This window comes from Folsomia candida, unplaced genomic scaffold (genome assembly GCF_002217175.1).
Source record: "Folsomia candida strain VU population unplaced genomic scaffold, ASM221717v1 Fcan01_Sc072, whole genome shotgun sequence".
Lineage (NCBI taxonomy): Eukaryota > Metazoa > Arthropoda > Collembola > Entomobryomorpha > Isotomidae > Folsomia > Folsomia candida.
This window is the reverse complement of record NW_019091264.1, coordinates 87,064-110,732: the sequence shown is the minus strand read 5'-3', so window position 1 is coordinate 110,732 and position 23,669 is coordinate 87,064. Positions and strand designations below refer to the sequence as shown.

General features: G+C 39.7%; 4 protein-coding genes across 6 annotated transcripts in view; 3 read left to right on the top strand and 1 right to left on the bottom strand.

Moving 5' to 3' along the window:
• The first annotated feature begins 646 nt into the window (after positions 1-646).
• LOC110862842 lies at positions 647-3,607 on the top strand. 2 transcript variants are annotated; one of them, XM_022112051.2, is made up of 6 exons: positions 647-1,193; positions 1,363-1,470; positions 1,539-1,744; positions 1,838-1,996; positions 2,071-2,205; positions 2,263-3,607. In XM_022112051.2, the coding sequence occupies exons 1-6, from the start codon at positions 1,151-1,153 to the stop codon at positions 2,320-2,322; spliced, it is 711 nt and encodes a 236-aa protein (XP_021967743.1). In that variant the 5' UTR covers positions 647-1,150; the 3' UTR covers positions 2,323-3,607. The 2 variants fall into 2 exon arrangements, with proteins under 2 accessions (XP_021967743.1, XP_021967742.1); XM_022112050.2 differs by having other exon boundaries at positions 647-1,202.
• Positions 3,608-3,883: 276 nt separating this feature from the next.
• Positions 3,884-6,909, top strand: LOC118433698. Its single transcript, XM_035845887.1, has 4 exons — positions 3,884-4,828; positions 4,901-5,362; positions 5,429-5,985; positions 6,056-6,909. The coding sequence occupies exons 1-4, from the start codon at positions 4,479-4,481 to the stop codon at positions 6,853-6,855; spliced, it is 2,169 nt and encodes a 722-aa protein (XP_035701780.1). The 5' UTR covers positions 3,884-4,478; the 3' UTR covers positions 6,856-6,909.
• Positions 6,910-7,979: 1,070 nt separating this feature from the next.
• Positions 7,980-10,235, top strand: LOC110862837 (solute carrier family 35 member G1). The gene is made up of 4 exons (XM_022112045.2): positions 7,980-8,788; positions 8,868-9,116; positions 9,190-9,542; positions 9,832-10,235. The coding sequence occupies exons 1-4, from the start codon at positions 8,279-8,281 to the stop codon at positions 9,947-9,949; spliced, it is 1,230 nt and encodes a 409-aa protein (XP_021967737.1). The 5' UTR covers positions 7,980-8,278; the 3' UTR covers positions 9,950-10,235.
• Positions 10,236-11,057: 822 nt separating this feature from the next.
• The window catches only part of LOC110862840 (titin), a 77,444-nt gene continuing 64,832 nt past the window's right edge, over positions 11,058-23,669 (bottom strand). For both annotated transcript variants that reach the window (XM_035845882.1, XM_035845883.1), the window contains exons 6-13: positions 20,457-20,719; positions 16,782-16,927; positions 16,682-16,697; positions 12,872-13,006; positions 12,656-12,813; positions 12,526-12,578; positions 12,012-12,449; positions 11,058-11,936 (exon numbers count right to left, since the gene is read on the bottom strand). In XM_035845882.1, coding sequence (XP_035701775.1) covers positions 12,169-12,449; positions 12,526-12,578; positions 12,656-12,813; positions 12,872-13,006; positions 16,682-16,697; positions 16,782-16,927; positions 20,457-20,719 — 1,052 coding nt within the window. In that variant the 3' untranslated portion in view covers positions 11,058-11,936; positions 12,012-12,168. The remainder of the gene's footprint in view (positions 11,937-12,011; positions 12,450-12,525; positions 12,579-12,655; positions 12,814-12,871; positions 13,007-16,681; positions 16,698-16,781; positions 16,928-20,456; positions 20,720-23,669) is intronic.

Below are 23,669 nucleotides of genomic sequence, written 5' to 3'. Positions count from 1 at the left end.
TTATTTTTGTCCCTGCGGGTTTCGCTTTGTGGTTTGGTTTCGCTTTGTTTGACTAACATAATATATTTAGCAATCTGACATTTGATACAAATCCCCACAAAATCTTGTATCACTTATTTGGCACAAAATCGACTAAACAAACATATAACTAACATACTCATTTCACCTCATTTCTAGCGATTCATATCTCCAAAAGTATCCTTCCTATCACTATTTCATCTCCCCGGCTGCTTAAGTTTCACTTTGTTCTGGTGGTGGTGGTGACCCTATTGATTTTATTTTCGCAGAACTAACATCCACACTTTCACCGCCAACTTTCCCCACCACACGATCACGACTCCCTCCAAACTTTCTGCATGCTCTCTGGATATTATTTACCCAGAATATTTGCCATCCCACCAAACGGTCGGGAAGGTTTCGGGAAAGGTTGGGTCTGAGGGACGAGGTTTGTTCTCTCCGTGTTTCCAACACTGCGGATTTTTCTGCGCCACAGGCTAGCACTCCATCCACTGAAAATGTAGACGCCATAAATTCTGCACATGCTTCGGAGTGCTTTCTCTTTCTGATTGGGCCACAAAATCGGTGCATGTTCTCCCAACCGTCTAGCAGCTTCGTGTTACGTGGTCTTTTTCCAGGTTGAACTTTCACTTGGGTTCCGTTACTGTGTGCGATTCGTCCGTGTGGGTTGCAGCCAGGCAAGTCTTTCTTACCATCATTTACGGTGGGGACAAGTGAACAACTCAGCCTTTAATTTATCCCTCGCCCGTGACGACTAGATTATTCAGGGAGAAAACAAGCGAGAAAGAAAGTAGTTCTTAATATAACACACATCACCGACGTACGAGTCGATTAGTCACATCGAAGAAAGAAATAAAAAATATTACTCATTTCGATTAACCTTTACAAAAAGTGGAAGGCTAATGAAGTTGTAAATATAAATCGTCTCAATACCAATCCAAATTCACATAGCGGACGAGTTGGCCTTTTAGAAAATAAAATATTCTCATAATTTTTGCAGGATTTTCTCCAACCGACGACTATTTATATATGCAACTGAGTTTTCCATGAAATAAAATTTCCACTTTTTCAAAATAACTGTACATCGAGTGAAAACGTCTAATAAAAAATAAAATAATAATTTAAACATAAAATGGCATCATACTCCGAAGTTCGTAAAGATTACGCCAAATTGGGTAAAAGCAGTTACGTTACGTTTTATATTTTATTCACTGTTTGCATGTAATCGTTATATTTCTTGGACCGTTATATTTTTAGCACTTGCAAAAAAAAATCGTAATAAATACGAAAATTTCCGATTTTATAAAAGTATTATATTATACATATTTTTATCTCTGTGTGCAGAAACCTACGTTCCCTTTGATGATTCACAATGGCCTTCGGCACATTACGAAGAGGCGCTCGAGGTTTTGAGGGGACTTCCAAAAATACAGATTAAACACGGGTCGGATCGTAAGTAATCTTTCACAATTTACAATATTTTTGAAAACTGAAAATTTAAATTTCCAAAAATTTCCTAGTGAAAGAAACCAACCAGACGTCGACCCAATTCCAAATAACTGAGGGTGACAATGACGACAACGTCATTTTAATCGGGGTCCAAAAAAACGGGTGGGCGATGCGAAAACCCGTCACAATCTTAGACCTTGGTGGAAAGGAGATTGTGAAGGTTGAATTTGAAAATAAAACGGGGGCTGGAATCTTCAAGAGTCTCGTTCCTCCAAAGGTACGCGTGGGCAGATGAAAGTGAAAGCGCTTGCATTAAGACGTTGCATATGCATGTTTCCCATGTACGTCAATGTCTAAACATGTGTTACAGAGGGCCATGATTACTCTCCTCACCACGGGAAACCCCATCGGCTCCGTCGTAACCAAGTCGAACTGGTTAACGAACGATTTTGAGATTTGTGACGAACAAGGAAATGTTCATTTTTTTATTAAATCGAAAGAAAAAATATTCAGTGCTTCGGAATATCCAGTAAATAATTTAATAAATATATTTTTACTATTATCGTCATCAATCATCCTTCTACTGACACTTTATTACGTTAGGTCGCCACGCAGGATGGGAGACTCGTGGGAAAAATAATTCGGAAGGGTATCACCGGACTGGACTTCACGGTTGAGGCGTCTCCACAACTGGCACCAATTATCAAGGCCATTTTCCTAGGATTCGTGATGCTACTGGTACGATCTCATATTTCCCATTAAGGTTAAAAATTCTCATAAATTTTGTCATGACAGGACATCATTATGAGAAGCAGAAACAGTTTGAGTCACGTTCAGACGGTGCAGATGCAGTAATCGAGATCTAGAAGGAAATGCTTCTCTGCTGCTAAATAAGCACGATCGATTGGTTCTTATCCTCTTCTTACCATAAAAAACATACATATGCTACCATTTGCAATGCAATGCTTTCCAGGAATGTATATCTTGATAAGGAGGGATTGAATGATAGGAACGACATATATTTGTTAGATACGACTACTACTCCGCTACTGCAGCATATTTAGTATCATACAGACATACTTTTAATAGCTTTTTTAATTTATTTATCTACTTATTATATAAAGAACGAATTACAACTTCCAGAGGGACAAGAGAAATAATGAAATAGTGTATTATTGCTGATAGAAATAGTAAAAACTAGTGCAAATCTCCTAAATCAGAATGCTTGTAAAATGAGGATGAAAAGAAAGATGGATTGAAATACAAGAAATCAGTAATCTTAGATTACATGAATATTATCTAAAAATGCAACTAAAAACGTAAATGGAATCAAAGTGTCTCAAAAATCAACATATCAAAATCTGTCAAACATCTGTCAAACATCTGTCATTTCACTAGTCAGTCCTCGTATGTAACGTATGCATGAAAAATATATAGGTGCCCAAAGTTAACATATCAAATCAACTGCCCAACGAAAATACTAATTGGAAAAATGAAACAAACCATATCAAACAGAGACCTTAAATAAGTAGAATTAACGAAAAATGAAAAAATGAGTGAGTAGTCCAATTAATAATGAAATCATCATACTAAATTTTACTACTTGATAAGCTCTTCAGTGCTGCTAGAAAATTGTGAGGCAAATGAGTAACTAGTTTTTAAAAAGTTGTCATAAATGTGTAAACGAAAAGTGAAATTTTAACAGAGAGAGACTGGCAAATCAACGATCAATACATGAATAAATCGCTTAAAATGCTGATTTTAACAAACAAACCATAGGCCTTGCCTTTTCAAATCTCACATGAAAAATATCTATGAAAATATTATTGTTTATAATTGGTGCAAGCTTATTGTTGTACATACTTCAGTACGTACTCATTCCTAAGCTGTAAAAATGTATTGTATTGCGATTGACCAATAAAAATAAATTAGTGATCAACATAATTTTTAGCCATAAAATACAAAAAACACGACTCATTTCATTATAATGAGTGAACAAATGTGGAGTGCAACAAATGAAGAAATTGGCAATACTGCGAAAATCATGCAAATCCAACACACCGATAAATTATGTAGTATTTGAGGAGATGGATATATTTAAGGAGAGAAAGAGAAGCTAATAAAGGTAGTATTGACTCAACTTTCACCATCTTTCGCCCACCCCACTTTTTAGTGCGGAATATTTTATCTAGAAAATTTCCGATAAAAATAAAATGTGCGCATCTTCATACTTTATTCTACTTGAAGTAACATCATTAGTTATGAAACGTTGCATGGCTTCAACAACAATACGGAAGTTGAACAATAACACGTAATGCAATCGTCTTCCATATTCCTGCTGGATTTCTGAGGCTAATTTAGATCTGAACTCGATACGAGACTTGTGGTCGAAAACAGCGGAAATGACCTACAATTACGTATACCTACTCGCAATCCAAGCCAACAAAGTCGGTCAACAACATGCACATGTAGATACGTCGTACGTATGTTCCTTAACGTGATATGAGCAACAAACCGATCTGTCCAGCGTGATTATTATGTCGTCCACCTCCCTGCTAGAAGAAAGCACCTTTGGCGAGTTGCGTGAAAAGAGTAATCTTGGAGTGAAAGTCAATGGAAATTGTGCATGCTAAATGAAATTCTTCCTCTTTAAGAACAACCCGTGTACATTTGCAAATGCATGCAGGTAAATAATGCTTACTTTTTTAGGTCCAGTCCACCAAACAATTTCAAGGTGACGACGACGCTTAAATTAATGACTCGCCATACATACACACTACTTCACTCAGCCAGTCTGGCGTTGCACATGAACTTTGCCATATGCATTTATTGCCTGTTCGACTGCAGGGACTTTCACCAACCATGCACCACTACATGTAATAAAAAGTTGGACATTTCATTAGTGCAAAATCAGTGCAAATTCTTCCCTGGTGGTTGGTAGGCCTGCATACTTTTTCGCAATTTTGTACCAAAGTCACATTTAATTAGTGCAAAATTAGTAACAGAGTGAAATGTTGACCTTTCTGAAATCCTTCATCCACTCGGCCTGGTCGCAAGAGAATTCTAGGCGCAGTTGTCTCCTGATCTTAACTGGTCAGATCGTCCTCTTCTTGTCCCTCCTGGCCATCGGGTTCACCTACATCCATGTCAACCTCCCTCACTACAATGCTCGGCGCCTGTCCAAGTACCGCCTCGTCTGTGGCACGGTGGAGGATGAGCTCGTGTCTCCCGAACACTGCGAGCTCCCTTGGAACCGAAACCACTTCACAATTCCGGAACGGTGGGATCATGCGAGGCGGTTGTACGAAAACGATTCGCACTCTGCGACAATATCAGTACAAAAGGTGTCAAGGTCGGACGGGTGGGTACATACATATATATTTGCATATACATACAGTTATGATTATGCAGATTATGCAATTTTTTATTACAGGACGAATAAGGCCCCCAACCTTGACGAAGTCGCTACGGAACGACACTTTACTTGGTCATCCTGTGGGGAATTCTGCTCTTCTGAAATCGTCGATCTCTTCGGGTGCAGACAATTAAGGGCAAAAGTTCGCAAGGAGGGATCCTCTCTTAATTTTGTGGGATGCAGGGACATTGACGTGACGGAGTGTCCATTTCTTGTGGAGAAAGATGACAAGATAGATGACAATGAGGTGAAATGTTCCACGAGGGAAGGCAATACGGAGGCGTGTCTTCGACTCGGCATATTCAAATGCGTAGAGGCAAAGGAGAAAAGTAAGAGCAATTTTGAGGTGACGACAACACCGGTGCCGATAACGACGACGACGACGACAATAGCAATGACGTCGAAGATGATAACGACGGTGGCGACAGAACTTAGTAATGAAACCGAGGTTACCACCAATTATAGCGCATTTACTACAAGGTAATTAACTAAGGAATTTACAACCTCGTCAAAGAATTCATACATTTAAATATTCATCAATTTCAGTGTCATCCTCACCCCCACCACCCAAACCACCCAAACCACCACCACGACTGCGACTACGACATCGCCCCCACCGACCAACTCATCCTCCTCCCCGTTCACATCTCCGCACCTCGAATGCACCCACATTGAGAAGCTCATATCCTGCAACATGTCCCAAGTGGAGCAGGATGCCTTCCACTTCCGCTACAATTGTACCTCCACCAGTTCCCAGAAATGTTTCAAGGCAGCCGGAACCTACGTGTGCGACTCGGAGTCGTTGTGCGTCAAAGTGACCCATCCGGACCGGAGCTGCGCCCGGATTTGTGAAGGGATCGGTCTCGACGGGAAAAACGTGGTCATAGCGGACCAACAATTTGGAAAAATCTTGACGGCCAAATGCACCAAAGGGTTTCGGGATAAAGGCAAAAAAATCGAGCTTTGGCCGGGTGGAATTAAGCACAAAAATCCCAATTCAAAGTGGAGGATGACCCCACAAATATTGATAACTTGTAATTTCGTGGATTGGACCAAGTTTAAGAATAATAGTACACGGGTAGTAGGAAATGGGACAGAAATGGGTAAAAAAAGTTCGGAAATTTTGAAATATTTCCATATTTTTTTAATCAGTTTAAAATGTTTTCCTTTCAGACCTCTTTGTAAGTGACTGCTTTAACGGAACCAGACTAGAAAATGACACCTTGCCCCCTTCCGCCACGCTACGCGAGCTCCAATCCATCTGGTCTGGCAATCTCCTCGTTGACGACCACCACCTCGACGCCATCCAGCAAAAAGACGCCCCACCCGGCCACAGCCTCACCATCCAGACCGCAGCTCCTCTCTATTTCAACGACTTTTACAAAAACCTGGGCGAAGGTTGCACCCAAATCGGAGAAAATAATGCCAGGGACGAAAAGTGTACCAATTTTTACGAAAAATACGCCCGACTTCCCGGAAATCTGAGGGGACAGTCCGTCTTTCCTTGCTATTGTCGAAGCATCTCGGCCGGTGGGTTGGAAGGAAATGGGACATTCTGTGTCGTTGGTGGGGACAATATTGACAGCGGTGGGGGTCGAGTTAACAACAACAACAACATTTTTGACCACAATTGGGAGGACGGATTGATAGACTTTTTAGAGGATCATTACATTCTGGTCATTGTATTTTTAGTTTTAATCTTTCTGACAAGTTTGACCCTTATTTGTGTCTTGCTGTATCCACTGATTGCGGATTTGACCCCGGTCAATAATCTTGTCTTGGTGGGGGTTGGTGTGACACCGAATTCTCCTCCGCCGGGGGAGAGGAGAAGTCCCAGCGTTAAATTTATGGAGGACACGAGGAGCTCAGTTTTCACGGTGGGAGGTCATTCCAATAAAGATCGAGGTGATGAGATGGTTTTGGAACAGTTGAGAACGAGGAGTCGGAGTAACAGCATTTCAGGCGTCATGTAAAAAAAAGTTGTTTCAAATTTTGTGCAATAAATAATTTCGTGTCAAAATAATCAATCATTTACAAGTGATGATATTCATTTTTCTTAAATTATTTACTTGGAAGTGCTTACAAATAAACATGATTTTTTTCAAAATTTCTTAATAATCATACTTGTCAATATTGTCCCTTCTCAAGCACCGTAAAATATCTGTACTGACACACACCCGAAAATCTAACCAATCCAGGCGAAGGGTTTGATTTGGGTAGTGATTTCTCTTTTTGACCTTCAAACACCCAATTATTTAAGACTAATCCTCCTAAATGAACCATTTATTATTTTTTTCAACGAACCATTATTCATTAAAAACTGCCTGTGTCATGTCATTATCATGGTCAAGGTCACTTCACAAAACGTGGTGATTATTTATTGCAGTGACAAAGAAGAGAAACTTCATTCTCATCATAATCTCATTTTGTTATCTGTAAAGTGTCATCGTCTCAAGAAAGTTGGAGAGCTGGGAAGGTGAAGGTTTTTTAAGTCAGAGTCAACACTCTGACCCAGATGCGATTCAAATTCTATAAGGTCAAAAAATCCTCCGTAACAGAAGACACACACAGCCGGTCTTATTTGCTGATCTATACATTCCAAATTTCATTAATGGACGAGATAAATACAAAGATGAGCAAACTAACATTTCCTGTCTCATAATACATAAGAGAGCTACTCACTCATAATACTTACCGAGGTAAAGGACCCTTTTACCAGCTTATAATCACCACTATGAATGATCCTTATTGTCTCCTGGTCCCAAGTGCCATGTGCACAAGAGAATAACAAGTTTGTGGGAAAAACCTACCTTCGTCTCGAATACTAAATATGTAAGTCCCTCACCTTGAGTGGACCCTTATTACCTGTGAGCGAGATAAGATTAATCCTCGCGGTTGGTCGTCCCTTTGTGGAAAAATACCTGGAAATCCTCCACATTTCGTCATGTCATACATTCTACTTCGTCTATCCATCCATGTATGCATGCATATTTTAAATACTAAAACTGTCAAAGTAAAGTGTGATGTGAACCAATATTTCATAAACTTGAGTCACCACCATAAAATGTAAGAAAATAAATATTTCTTCCTTGCCATCCTGTTATTCAGTCGATTCCACAACTTTGTTCAGGACGGGTTGGCATCTCCTCTCCTGCTCCCTTAATAAGTTCTCTGAAACGTTTACTCTACGTTTTTGAAAGTAGAACATGTCACTATTACTCGGAGGTCGGGTGGGTTAAATTGTGGGGACAGAGATTAAACATAATATAATAAATAACTTTCGCTATAAAAATGCGGGCATAACTTGTTTTTTAGGAAATAAATTCTTCCAAAAAGTTCCTAAAATATAATTTTACACTAATTTGTTTACAAAGTGAGATTTTGTATACACACGAAATGGAGTTATTAAGCCAACACCGCCCGTCCTCCATCTCTCTGCAAATGTCCACCCCCACGAAGCTGATGAGGAAGTTGTCCCACTCGAAAATAATTGGGCATCACCTCCCCCACCTCCTCTCGAAGGGGGACACACCCATCATCTCGGCCTCCTGCCTCGAGAAAGGTGGCGGCACGGGAGCCGACGCTTCCGACGCCCAGGACGGACAAGACCCTGCCCCACAGATGAAACGGATCGAAAAGGATCTCAAATCACGGTTGAGACGCCTCCCAGGAGGGAAATATTTGGGGCTCATATTTGCCTTGTTGACCTCTTTGACCATGTCCCTGATGACGCTGGTGGTCAAGTCGATGCCGCAGTATCACGCCTTCAGCCTCGTGTTATGGAGACTGCAGGGCGTTCTCCTCCCATCCATCGTCTTGTTGGGCTACTTTGGGGGAAGGAGTGGAAAGAGTACCGCTTTTGAAGGCGTGTTATCTGCCAGGTGGAAAATCTTGGCGTTATTAGTGGTGAGTCTAATTATTTCTTGTTTCTTCTGTGATTTTCGTAGGAAATTTTCGTAAAGTTTTGGTTTATTAATTATTTCAGGGTCGTGGTGTTTTTGGCTGTTCTGCCGACCTGTTTCAGTACTGCTCCTTGAAGTACCTTTCCCTCTCTGACTCGGCCGTGATTTCCTTCAGTACACCAATCTTCGTCACGTTCGTGGCCTATTTTTTGCTTGGCGAGAAGTTGGGAATCGTTCCGATTTTGACGGGGGTTATATCCCTCGTTGGAGTGGTCATCATCTCGAGACCGCCCATGCTCACGGGGGAGGAGTCTTTCGACACGGACATTTTGGTGAGACTTCAATAAAAAAAATCTCAGTTCTGTCAATTTCATGCAAATATTTACGTATGTGCTGAATAAATAGATCGGAAATGCGCTGGCCCTTGGCTGCATGGCGATGGGGACCTTGACCTTCGTCGTCCTCAGAATGTTGGCCTCCGTTCACTTCTCTCTGACCACTTTCTCCTGCGGATTTATCGGCTCTTTGGAAGCTCTCCTGCTCTGCAGCGTGGCGAATACGTTTGAAATACCGCACGGCCTGCACGACTGGATCCTCGTCCTGACAATTGCATTCATGTATTTTGTTGGACAGACATTTTTAACTCTTGCCTTACAATTGGAGGATGCTGGACCAGTGGCTTTGGTGAGAAGTTGCGATGTGATCTTTGCATACGTTTGGCAGTACCTTTTCCTCAACGTGGTACCGGATTTATTCAGGTGGGCAAAATTTGTAAATTTTCATAAAATTACTGTTAAGTTTGCCAATTGCAACCTTTATTGCTCAACAAAAATTGTACCTGCAACATTTTTAAGATATTCCAGTCTTACAAGAATTTTACGAAATGACTTGAAAATGTAGCAAATTGTAAAATTATTTTTCTCAAAATTTATTCGCAATTTTTAATATGTTGACAAAATCAGTTTTTGTAAAATTAATATTTTTGCGTTAGTATAATTCTGATATTATAATTTTTATCCTAAATAATATTTATTTTCCAATTTACAGCATCACCGGTGGCTTAATCGTCATTTCTGGCGTGGTGATAACCGCATGCAGGAAATTTTTGTTAGAACTCCCCCCTCAAGATTGGAGAAGAACAAAATTTGGATTCCTCTTAAGATAACTTTTTATCTTGGTTACATTTTTTTTAATCGAAACGTTTTTTGTTACAGTTTTAATTCTTGATGAAATATGATCTACAATATATCTATTTGTACACTGTTTTACCTATTTACTTTTTTATACTGTTTTGTGACCTGACGAATTATTCGGGGTTTTGTTGCCCATAAATAAGTTGTTTGAAGCTACGGATTAGGCAACTTTCTCATCTTTCTGAAGAATTGAAAGGGCAAATATGTATGTATGATAACGAGACAATAAATAATAATGTGATCTCCTTTCAATTCAAATCTTGATGTATAGTAACGAACCATAATTTATGTAATCATGTGATTTATAAGACGATAATGCATTTGGATTTGGTCCATGCATCTTCTCATCCACACATTTGCATGCGACCTTTCTTCTCTAGAACACAAGTTATATGCAAGTTCAACAACTGAGCAGTGTTTCGGGTGCAAGTAACCATTTGCAAGAAATAACCCCAAGAAACAGATTTCTTGCAGTTATTTTTACCTGAAAAAATCCAAGGCGCAAGAAACTACTTCCACTCGCTATAAATAGTTCATAGAAAACATATTTCTTCACTTTCTTCCAGTTTCTTGCACCTCGCATTTCTTGTATTTCTTGCAAGAAACGAAACACTGCAACCGAATATACTGCATTATATAATCCCAAATTTATATATATGCCTTCACTCCCGGACATGGATATCATTATCATATCATCGATTAATAATTCCGTCTTATCGGAAAACAATATTCATTCAGATAAGTAAACTGGAATTTTTCTCAGCTACATAGTCGTCTCGCCCCATAATTTCTGCCTTAATTGTCATTTGGACTCATAAAATAAAAATCATGACGTACATAACGCCCCCTCTCCATGCCCTCCATTTATTTACCGTTTGGTTTAATGGACAACTTCTCTTTCCTGAATGGTTCGCGATCGGTGCAATTGAGCCTTCCCTTCCGGACAGAAGGACCATTTCCTCAGGAGGCGGAGAAAGTCTGGACCGGAATGCACTTTCTCTTCTACAAAGTGAAGCTCAGATGGGACAATTCTGCCGTAAAGTGCATACAAGTAAGTGACACGACCTTCTGCTTTTGTCGTCACGTTGTGATAATAACTTTATTATTATGTTTGAATCATCCCTTCACAAATATCGGGTCAGAGCTATTTTTACAATTACTTACTTACTTAAATAACAATGAGGAGAAGAAAGTCAGAAATTGATGCAGTAGCAATTTTATCATTTTTACTGGCTCTCCAAATTATCATATCCCGTGTGTACCGCACTTTACTGCTTGCATACCACAAACTTTTTTACACAATTTTACAACTATAACGGTATATCAACATTAAGTCATTCTTTGTAATTTTAGAGACATCAATTCAGGTATTTGTATGTATATGTAATTATGTATTTTAATATTTAATACACGAATTAATTACGGTGATTAACTAATTAAGGTATGCATTCGTATTTATCATGAGCCATCAATACAAATATTTACATATTGTTAATTTTACGTGAAGTAGTTGAGACGATATTCAAATTTAAAAAGAGTTAAAATGCACATAAAGAAATATACCTACATATTTTTGTTTTACATAAAAAAGAAACACAAAATTTGAGATTTTCTTATCTGAATTAAACAATTGTTTTGTATTAAATCACTAAATTCAAAATTAACTGTATCGCATAATCGTACTTAAATAATTAATTACCATAATTCTTATCATTAATATCACAGTTGACTTCTTGGATAATTTTTTTTTGAATATATACAAATATTTCTTTGATATACTGAACATTGAGTGTGTACGCCTTACGAAATGAGATGCATGCAGATTGCAGATGATATAATTTTATGATACATTTTGATAATTAAAATTACTAATTTATTTAAGCATTACTTAATAAATTGTTATGCAAGTAGGTAACAATAGTGACACGATGAGGGTGGTTCTTAGTTTTATTACTTGACCTGTAAAAGAAACAAAATTTCTGGTTACAAAATTTCAAATTTTTGTATATTTGTCCAAATTCAGAATTTATGTACCTGATTTATCAAAAATCTTGGACCAACTTGTAGTAGAAATGTATTGGAGGAAGATTGTTGGGTATAAAAATAGTGCCCCCTTGCATCATTCAAATTGGTTTCCTTGTACAATGTGAATTTACAAAAGCTTTCACTTTCACCCGAGATCTTTTCGGGATCAAAGTGTCACTCGTGCCTGGTCTCCGTGCTGTTGTACGTTTTGTTGTTGCGTGGAAATGGAGAGGATAAGAGGCACGGCAAAATATGATCTCAAATTTGTGGCATAATTACAAAACAGGGTGATGCTGCTAAGCACGAGGAGGGAGGTGAAGGGGTGGTTCGCTTGATAAGCTGTGGCCGTCGAGGTCGTGGAAGCGGATGCAGATGCGGAGGCCGACGAGGCTGCCGCGGCCGAATCTGCGGCCGCTTTTCGCTTCTGAATCGCCGCGATTTGGTCGCCTGGAAAACAAGACGGTTTGATTTTGGAGCTCATCTTTAAGATAATTAATTTGTAAAAAAAAGTAGGTGTATGTACCTTGAGATACGTAGACAAGTGTGGAAGCTGGTACGGCGTGGGGCGTGGTACAGCTAAAGTAAGATTGATTTTTAAAAATTAATGACAAAATTTGGCAACAAATTCATCCACTTTCTCCTCCTGTAATTACCTGTAATTGCCTGTATCGCTTAATTGTGCGTTTCTGATAGTGAGACGCGACTGGGTCTTGCTTCCTGGTTCCGTCTGAACAGTAACCTCTCTCGAGTTGCCGTAGTTGATCATGCGGTCATTGTGGTACCAAAAAATGTACTCTGGAGGCTTTGGACTCTGCAAAAGTAGTAATAAATAAATCATTTTCCGGTCAATAATTACACCGAAATCGTACCTTTTCAATCACACAGACAAGATTTATGGTGCTTCCTTGTTCGATGTGGTACTCTCCATTTCCCAGGATGAAGGACTCGGGAACGGCGATGTGCAGGTGGACTAAATATGACACGATCCCAGTCCCAGTTGATACCTGAAGGAGACACATTTGTTACGTAATATGATTAAGAAGCTCGGGGTGGTGGTGGCCCATAAAATAAAATAAAATACATCGTCACATTGCTATCACAATTTATCTCGAAATTTAACGACCAACGACACCATTTGGTAGTGCAAGGGAAAAGTAATAAAACGTTGCATTGCATAATAAATTCGTTCCTCCAGTTTAATGTAGGGTGGAGTGGAGGTGCTAAATTGGCTGAATGTGTCTTCTCCTCATTTTCTCAAACTACCTGCAGTGCAATATCATCACGAGAACATTTTATGCAATTTAGTGCATCCAATAATCCGAATCCTTAACCCAACCTGTCTTACGTACAGTGCTTCGTTGCTTGCGGGTTTGCTACATTTCTTGTAGTACAAAGGAAGAAACGCAAGAAATGCGAGATACAAGAAAGTGCAAGAAAGTGCAAGAAATATGCATTCTGTGAAGTATAGCGGCTGGAAGTCGTTTCTTGCGCCGTGAATTTCTTGCAGGTCAAAATAGCTGCAAAAAACACTTTCTTGCGGTTATTTCAAGTTGCAAGTTGTTACTTTCACCCGAAACCCTGCTTCCACAGACAAAGTCAAGTCAAGTGCATCTCCCAACTACTTATTTACCAAATGCACCCCCAACCCACACCCCAACCCACCACACCACAAAACATTACGCATTAAATTCCATCCTTCCCCGTAACAACATATAAGTATACAAACCTGGGGTGAAAGTAATGTAAATAAGGAAAGCCCAAAAAATTACGAAGCACTCCCCTTCAAACCACCCAACCCGAGAGTCAATATGCATACACGCCCTAATGAAATAAATAAGTAAGTAAGAGAGAGAGCCACTAACGAAATAACGGCTGACTGGTTGGCTAGCTAACATTCCTTAGATAACAACTTATCATTACCCATTCCATTTTAGCCCCGGTATAAAATTCATCAAGAATCATCATCACTTATGCAAAGGTAATGGAATAGTAGCAACTTTTCCATCAGGTTCAGGATCACTCGCGGGTGTTGCACCGCACCACCCTGCATAATCACCTTGGCACTAATAAAATTAATGAGAAGCCGGCGAAAGTGCCATGTTAACTAACCAACTCGAACAATATGCACCCATCCATTCCTATTATTCGAATTCTCTCTCTCCAACAAATGAATAGTTTAACTTGTACTTTCTCCCTCCGAGCTAACGACTTTACGCCCTTTTTAACTGTTGGGAAAACTAAGAGTCAAAAGTTAACCGACCAAACGAAAGGAAACCACAGGCCGAGATGTGATGCGAGGGGGAGGACGGACGGATTATGTAGTGGTGCGTACTTATCTAGGAGGCAGAACAGTTTGGGGAATTGATACGTTCGTGGCGTGGTCGTGGTGTGATTCTAAAATTACTTCTACTTCTACAACCCTCGTCATCATCAGAGAACTTGAGGATCATATCATCAACCAGTCGGCCAACATCCCAGGACGACGACGACGGAATGAGACTGGAATTCTACCCGTTTTCGGGAAACTTTTACTCAATTTCCATTCTAATTTTGAGATAGGGAAAGTTTCTCTGTGGGCGAAAAGAGGAGGGGAAAGTGCACTAGACGTCGAGAAGAAGAACGTTTATTGCCCATTAGTTCAATTTCTGTTATTGTTATTGACACTGACATAAAGGGATTGTATGTACATACGTAAGGGTGTAAGCATCCATCTGCATGACGGACATTCGTACATACAGAGTAGTTCGAAACCTACAAAATTAGTATGTAAAAAAAGAGCGAGGAAGTAAAAACTTGTTGAAGAAGAAAACGTCCCCCATTTTCCTCTTAATCCCACAACTCTACATAAGAAATATTGAATATTCCACTTTCAAAGTTCACCCTGACTGTCGGACACGGTGTAAAGTAAAGTCCATCGCAAATCGGGGTCAATCTATCTCGTCCAGAATTTCCTCATCATCCCGACCGAACGGCAGGGCGGAAAAGGGGTCAGTCTCCAATCCCTTAAGCCAGGTTGGTTAATAGATAATAAGGATTTATGAAATGGCCTCCAAAAAAGAAGAAGCGGATAAAATCCCGATCTTGTTCTTCCTCTTCTTACTTTTTCTCGCCCAAGCAGAAGGAAGGAGCAGATTTTCTCATTTTGAAGTCGGACCAAGTCCACTCCACAGATTACTAAACCACACCACCAACCACAGCCATGACCGGTGCTGTAGTAGGTAGCAGGGCTATTATAATGGTCCATTCACTTCACTCCTTGTTCCATCAGACCCCTTATTGTTTATTAATGAAATCCTTTATTTATTCCCATACACGATTCTGCCCATCCTCCGCGATCTACTCGCCTCGTTTTGGTCGTGGTTGGTGGTTTAGTTGGTTTGGTTCTACTTTCACCTCCACCAAACTGACTAAACCACATCACCCACCACACCACAAAACAGGCCTGGGAAAGGTCCAAAGAAGGAAAGGGTTGCAAAGTAAAAGTGACGTGTCGTGACGCACAACAAGTCTTAAAACCTATTATGGAAAAACCTTGGGATGCATAATTGAGTCAAATTGCTCCATGTAAAACAAATTGGGTCGGTCTGGGTTGAAAAAATTAGCCAATTTTCGGATGAAACGAGATGCATTTGCTAAATCAAAATCTGGAATAATGCCTCTGGCCAGAATTTTATATATCAATTTTTTAACCTAAACTGTATGAACTCTCCCCGTTTATGAGAGAGTGTGATGTGATCATCTCTCCACAATAATAACCTTGACGGCCAACTATAAAGTCCTCCCGACATAAAAGCAATCCCGGAAGGAAGGAAGACCGAAATTGGGGAGGAAAATGTAATGTTGGCCGTGTCTACGACGATGGTTTGACTCTAATGGAAAAATATGTTTCAATTAGCACCACCTTCACCTTCCTGACTTATTGCAGGCAGGGGGAGACGAAAGGATTCTTAAAACGGTGGCCGTGGCGGTGGGGATAACACATCACATAAAAAATATATTGCAATAAGGATTCATTCCGCCATTACAGCCCCATTGGAAAGTACGCGAGAAGCGTGCTAAGGATGACGCTGGCGCTATTATCCGTCCGACGGCTTGGTCAGCAGCGGTGGCAGCCTGTGTGTGATGTGCCATTGGATTGAATGCCATGTGCATGGTAACTGCTTTCTCTCCTCTTCTAATGGAAATTAAACCTGGACATGATTGCCTACTAACAGTAAGATTAGAAAAAGTGAGGATTGCAACCCATTCCTTCCCAACCTGAAGACTTACCCTTTCTTGAAAGAGAGGTTGTGTGTGCGTCTGCACATTAATGCGTAGCTTGGATTGCACTACCATTACGGAGACCAATGACCAATTCATAATGTCATAATGTGACAACTTTATTGTAGAATAGGCTGAAATTATCCGGGATAAGTTTCACCTCGCTGCAGTTGCACAATTATGATGTCCATCATGGGCAGAAGGACTACTCCGGGGCTACTGGGTTATTAAGTACCATGTAATTATATGCCCACGCTAATCCTAATAAGATCTCGCTATACTTTCTCCCTATTCAATCTGATGAAAAATTAGTGAGAGTGAAAGTGTGCCCAGTATAACATGCCAAAAAATTGTCAGAAATTTCTAACAAAATTTTCTCCGATTAGACACGAGTAAAATAATGATTTAATTGAACTCACCTGGCATTCGTAAGTCCTAGTAGTTGAAAAATTAGAAACATACACAAATTAGTTTTCTTTCAAATAACTAATCTTCGATCTACATATTTTGTAATCTTACCCATTATCACGCTTCTGCAAAAATTTTATCTGCAACGTCCAGTCATCCGTCCCATCCACGTGAAGACTGTTGAATCTCTCATCATTCGTATAGGTTGTGACCCCACTCGTCAAAATGTGCCAGTCTCTCCGTCGCACCCACGAAATCTGTAGGCCAAAAAAATAGAATTAATTTTACAACGTGTTCTACATAAAACAAGGCTAAAAATACATATATATTTCTCCTTCTTTCTTTCTTCGCACATCCACCATCGATTCTTTCGCGAAACACATTAATCAATCAGTTTTCTTTAACTTTGCTTCATTTCTTGGTGGAGCGTTTCGCTCTAATTTTTTGTGCTGACTTTTCCCTTTTCTCCGCAACTCGCACGATGATGTATAAAGCAAAAGTAAATTGTATTGTCTTTCAGGAGGAGCAGAGGAGCCAAAAGACAACGGAACCCACCAGTTTCCTCTCCTTCTCCCAGCAAAACCATTATATTTCCTTGATACGCTCAAGAACATCCGATTTGTTTTTTGTCGCATGGAAGATAAAACACGAGAAAGACGTTGCGCCGCTTCCTCTCTGGGGGAGAGATGGATGATGTTGCTTCACTCCACTTTGTCCTCGTGCAGTTCTTCTAAGCCTAGGTCAAACTTGACTTTAGGGGGTCCAGCTTTCAAAAACATATTTTGGCACTTTCTCCCAGTCTTAAATTGTGCGTGAGTGGGCAAGAATTTTAGACGACAAAAAAATTACTGCGTAAAGTTTGACCAGACCAGACCACCACCAAGGGACGAGCTAATTTGTCACGTGTTTAGCAAAAGAACTACCCAAAATCGAGACCATCCTGTACTAAATAAATATAGTCCTAGCTTTCGTATGTCTGTTATACACCGTTACAAAATGAGGAATCGCATTTGCATCTGTTTTCCTTCCAGCGGAGAAAGTAATCAAGATCCAATCCGCACTTGCCATACAGTTTTTGCAGCCTTTTGAATATAGTCTAAACCACAGTGAGGAGCAGATAAGAAGCGACTTGAAGGCCCCTCTGCATCCCATTCGCAAGCAGAATAATGTTCTTGTTTGTACCGGTAATTTCTCCAGAGTCTTTCGCTACACTCGTCGTTTGGACGAGGACGAGAAAGCAAGTATCTTCTACTTCTTCAAAGGAAATGGAATACGAAGAGAGGAGAATGAGATTTTCGTGGACTAGTCTCAATGGAAATTCTATCCCGTTCCTGTGGTTTGCTTCAGTTGGGTTTGGTTTTCTTTATGTAAATGGAAGTATTTGTTACTTTTATTGTCTTATGTTCATCTTCCCTTCATCTGGAGAAAGTGGGACTGAAACTGATCTCAGATTTATTGGAGGAGGAATCAAGAAGAAATAAAAATAAGAGAGAGAGAGAGGAAAAACCTGATGGAAACGTTTCCTGTTTTATTTCTTCTCGTCTGTACTTCTTCTATAAATAATAAGTAATGAAGATGGAACAAAATAAAGAGGAGGAGGAGGAGATGATTCGAAGACGAGACGAAACGGAATAAGATCTGAATAGTAAAATTGAGGTCGCGGTTTATATTTATTTTTGCAATATTGTAAAATTATGTGATCAGTGATGACGTGTATTAATTCAGACGCATAAAAGTAACAACAATTGTAGGAGATCAGTTGTCTCATAGATTGTGTCATAATTTGCAAATATAATTTTGCAAAATAAAATGAAATAATTCGACTTTACAAAAACTGACAGAGAACTTAATGAAAAACCAGAAATGAAACGATGTATGTGTATGCATGCACATTGCATAATGCTTTTGAATAACTTCTCATCATCAAAATACATGAAATCCCACGAGTCTCACCGACGTGCTACAACACTCACCCAAACCAAGTCACCCTTCACTCTTATTACTACTAAACTAAAAGCCACCAGTGCTAAAAGTGTGTTATCATCATCATGCATAATTTTGCTTCGAATCAGAATCAGAATTATTTCTGCGCTACAATAACAAATGAACAAAACAGGAGTTTACATGCATCCAATCCACTGTCTGGCGGAGTAAAGCACACAAGAGCGTAATGAACATGTGTATTATGTATGCAGCACTAGGTCAGGTCACTCTGCTGCTGGGATGTCATGTTAATTTATTAACCTGGTATGAGAATTGGGGATTAATTAATTTGCACGAGTGAGTGACATGCAGTAGTCGTGTCATGATATGTGCGGGATGCGCATACGAAATTAGTAAGTCCTGGAAGGAAATGTTATCGTGCTGAATAATTTTGTTGTGTAGTCATCCATGCAGTAACAACAAGTAACCTCATTCCCAACGTGGTCTACGTATGTATATTTATATGCACTTGCGTTGACAAGTTACAGGGGATGATAATATCACTGCCTTTTTGGGGAGTATTAACAAGTACGCAGAAATCTCATAATATTCGTAATGATCTGGATTCAGGTAAAATACTTAACTAGGATTTTGATTTTGCTTTATTTAAGTTATGATTTTAAAGAAAGAACGTGGCAAATATTTGGATAAGATTTTAAAATAATTTACAAAAAAATCTGGGATTGTTTGACGTCAAATAAGATTTTGTGCAGAAATTGTAATGCTTTAGACCAAATAGATACATATCCAAGATTACCAAGCAATTGTAATTTTGTATAGGGATTTTCCCCCGAAGATAATCAAACGCGCATTAAATCTGGAAAGTGCATGTAAAATTTGTCAACTTTTGGGCGCGTTTTCTCCTCTTAGGATGCAAATATCTCCGCCCAACGTGAGCATTGACAGATCGTATCGTTTACAAATTTCAAATTAATTAAGTTTGTGATCGAATCACTTTAAGTTGGTCAACATTTGAGAAACAAGCGCTGGGAGATCTCCATTGTTAGTTTATAGCATTGTAAAATTTAATTTAATTCGTGAACGATACAATTTACAGCTTGTTCTGTACCCTCGTTCATAGCCATGCATCATAACCTACCGTACTACATCCTCTCTTCACACTTTAGATTTACTACATGAAAATAAAATTCACTCGACATCCTGCAGTTCGTCCTTGTCCTGAATGGGCTCACATTATCCAGACTATTGCCATCATGAGCACACAGGTAATATAATATATGCACAAACACATAGTTACGGTCATGATGAATAGTATACTCGCCATTATGGCGATGCTCAAAATTCGCACATTACATTACATAAAATTGTCTCCTTCTTCCTGCACAACCCAACCCACCAACCATTATTAGCACATGACTAGTTCTCACGGATGACCCAAATTGTCCAAGAGTAATGGAAGTAATGAGATTGCATTAGGATGCACTTTCCGCTCGATTACATAAGCACAATTCACCCGTCCAGAATTTCTCAACCCGACCAGTGGCCGCGGACGGAGGAACAATGTCCCCACGGTTGTTCGATGTCCCCACAATCTTGCCATGTTATAAAATCCCCTTCCTCCCCTATCCTACAATATTAACGTCCCCAAATGTCCCCACTTCTTCCGCAGCCACTGAACCCAACCTCGATCTCTTTTTTTGCACATCCTCTCAGCAAACTACACACACCGTCGGCCATCATGTCCGTTAACAATCATGTCACCATCGTCCTCAAGACTCAGAAACTTCCCCCATAAATAATTATTCCATTCAAACTCACAAAAAAAATAAGGAAACTGATTACCGTGCGTTCTCCGAGATTCCTAACTTTGCAGCGGAGGTAGGCCGTGTCGCCCAATGGGACCGTCAAGTTCACGGCGGTATTATTCTCGAACGGATTTTCCACAAGTTTTTGCAATTCTTCAAAGGACGCGTATTGTTGTCCGTACCCAGCCCCGATTCCGGTCGGGTGATAAAACGGTGGCGTATTGTTGGGATCGATGTGCGGACCAGGGGTGGACGACGACGGCTCGACGACTTGACCACATTGAACGTGCCGGACCAATCCTGAAACCGAGAAATAAAAGATTTAATAAATTAAGTCGTAAATTCTTGTAACAACAAAAAATTGCAATTTATTTCATTCCGTAACAAGAAATGGAATGGAATTGCTGTGCCAAAGGGAAGGGTGTGGTGGTTCCTGGTGTGGTTCGCGAATTTCGTAACAACTACCAGAGACCAGCCTTGGCCTCAGACGGACGGATTCTATTCACGCAGACATAGGCTCCGATGTGGTTTTAGGTTATGAAAGTATGCTTAATATGGCGTGATACCTTCAAACGCTTAACACCAAGTTGGACACGGACAGATAATGATATACATAATAATATGGGGCACAAGTACTGCGTTAGATACAGGAATTTAATGCGCTTTCTCCCATTATTCCCACTCCCACCGCAATTCTTCCGGCATGATTTATGGAATGTTTTAATCTTACAGTGTCCCGATTCCTACTAGTGGAATCCTACTATAGATTCGCAGTCTGCCGCGGTACAGACGCTAAAGTACTCGTAAAACCCAAATAATTCTCTCGACCACTTAAACCTCTAAATAAAAGTTGAAGGTCAAACTCAAGACAGTATCAGTACCGCAAAATCTTCGCAAAATTAATCCCTCCTCCTCCTTCAAGAACAACTTCTTATTACGATAGGTTTGCCAAAATTCTCGCAACCAAAATTGGCAAAACCTAGAGAAAAACGAAAACCAGACCAGACCACAAAAGGAATATTATTGATCTCTCCTTGATACACACAAAGTCGTCACTTTACTTAATTCCACATTCAGAAAAAGTTGGAAGCAGACTCGCAAGTGAAGAATGAGACATGGACCGAAAGCTGGCCTGGATTTGGATAATCCTGACGAAGAGACGAGTTCAATTCAATGATTGATTTTCAAAAGTATTAAATCCGATCGAGCAACGATCCTCCTTCAACTTTTTCCAAACTTTGTCTGACACCGCGACCTGAATAAAAATATGGTTGGGCTAACCTCAAATCGTAGCACAAGTCCGTTTTCAATCGGACTTGTTCTGAACTTGTAATCAAAACGGATTTATAACTGGTCAGAAGTCAATGTCGGTGGGTCGATTTGACCAAACCAAAACAATAAATAACTCTCGATCCCCTCTCTCAAACTTTCCCCGCAAAAAAAGAAGAATAAAACTTTCACCCTTACTCTTCTCCATTCAAGGTCGACCTGTTTGCAAATACGTAAAAAATGCAGCCCCACCACCACGACTAAAGCAAAGAAAATGGGGTGAGTTCGTTCGTATGTAGGCACAAGTGAACACATCACAACTTTTCCTACACTCACTTTTTCTTAAGTCGAGTGTCCCTTAAAAAGCAATTTGGGTAGGAAAACGCAACTGCTAACCTAGTCTATATGTGGCTCAGTCTGGTAGTAGTAGGAAGAAAAAAAGGGCAAAAATGGGTCCCACAGTTTAGCTTTGGACGTGGACGAAGGAGAGGGAGAAAGTCGTAAATTGTGGAGAGGTGATCCATCCCGGATTTACTTGACGGTGACAGGAACGAGAGAGAGAGACCAACCAAGCAACCAAGGAAGAATCCTCTATGATTCTGAAATATTGCTCCACTCAGGGTTTACACTAACTATTTTAGGAGGAGGGTGACCTAATATTATATTATGCCAAGCAGTACACAAACGTCTCTTTCTTCTCACTGTGCCCACACCACAACTCCCACGAAGAAAGGAGAGAGAGGAACCCGAGTGAAATGGAGCCAGTAGGTCTTTAGTCCGTAATGGTGGTGGTGATGTCATTAGTAAAAGAAGAAGGGAGACATTGCCCTCAAAAACCGGGTAGGACGACGACTCGACAAGGTTTTAGCTTAAGACTCTCACCCAGAGAAAGTCAAGTAGTGACAAAGTCGAGCGTTTTGTGGTGGGGGAAACATGCAAATTTTTAGCATAGTGTATTTTTCTCAAACTCCCTCCTTCTTTCTTACTCCATAATAAATCACTTGTTGTTACAAGGTACATATTATGTGGGGTCTTTTATTATGCGAGTTTTTTTAGAGAATATTTGCACAGGGAATAAATGTATGCAAATTTTTGTCACTAAAATCGTATCACTGGCATTATTAGGTGGTGGTGGTGCTGTTGGGGTAATAATAAATAAGTAGTTGAGATAAGGAAGGAAGAAGCAGGGAGCAGATTTAGTCGTGAAAAGTGGTCCGGTCTAAAATAAGTATTTGTAAAGAATAAGAAGAGAGTAAAAGTTGGTATGAATTTCATTTCCACAAAAGAGAGAGAGACCATTTTATTTTATCCAATCCGACAAGATATAACTGCTAAGTTTTTACGTAACTGTATAAAATCAGAATTTTTCTCTCCTCTTGCTTTCTCCACCATGAGAAATAGGCTTAAGGAGAGAAACTCGTTAAATAAAACTGTCACTGCATACAGAAAATCGTTGCAAATTGTGCAAAACTTACTTATATTTGGAGGCAGCATAGGCTAGGATTTCGCGAATTTCGTTTACTTTTGCTTTCTGGTTTGAAAATCGCAAGAATTCGGGAAAGTTCTTTAAGAAAGAGTAATTCTTGTGGTGGGGTTCTTAAATATAGGGATTTTTTAAAGGGATGAGACTTCATTCTATAGTGTCTGACTTTTGAAAGAAATTGTAAAGTTATTTTTGTCAAAATAATAATAATTTTATAAAAGTTGGTCTTCTAAATTCAGAGAAATTGTGGCATTTTGTTTGTTTTCTTATTTACTTTATTTCCAAGAGGAGCATCAGCTTTCCTGTTCAGTCGGACTGCTTTTGCACACAAATAAATAAATTTATCTTCTCCACTTTCACTTCGTGGAGCAAAATAGTGAGCTCATTTCAAACGGATTGGATTTTACAAGTTGCTTTCTCTTCTCCGGCTCAAAATAAGCTGGGAAAGATAAGTCTAGTCAATTCGAGGAGATAAACTACACACACGTGTACTTAGCC

Bases quoted from the DNA above. Each gene is read 5' to 3' on its own strand.
- LOC110862842 (XM_022112050.2), top strand. From the start codon at position 1,151: ATGGCATCATACTCCGAAGTTCGTAAAGATTACGCCAAATTGGGTAAA. The intron at 1,471-1,538 runs GTAAGTAATCTT...AAAATTTCCTAG, and splicing joins GATTAAACACGGGTCGGATC to TGAAAGAAACCAACCAGACG. The intron at 1,745-1,837 runs GTACGCGTGGGC...CATGTGTTACAG, and splicing joins AGAGTCTCGTTCCTCCAAAG to AGGGCCATGATTACTCTCCT.
- LOC118433698 (XM_035845887.1), top strand. From the start codon at position 4,479: ATGTTGACCTTTCTGAAATCCTTCATCCACTCGGCCTGGTCGCAAGAG. The intron at 4,829-4,900 runs GTGGGTACATAC...TTTTTATTACAG, and splicing joins AAGGTGTCAAGGTCGGACGG to GACGAATAAGGCCCCCAACC. The intron at 5,363-5,428 runs GTAATTAACTAA...CATCAATTTCAG, and splicing joins TATAGCGCATTTACTACAAG to TGTCATCCTCACCCCCACCA.
- LOC110862837 (XM_022112045.2), top strand. From the start codon at position 8,279: ATGGAGTTATTAAGCCAACACCGCCCGTCCTCCATCTCTCTGCAAATG. The intron at 8,789-8,867 runs GTGAGTCTAATT...TAATTATTTCAG, and splicing joins AAATCTTGGCGTTATTAGTG to GGTCGTGGTGTTTTTGGCTG. The intron at 9,543-9,831 runs GTGGGCAAAATT...TCCAATTTACAG, and splicing joins GTGGTACCGGATTTATTCAG to CATCACCGGTGGCTTAATCG.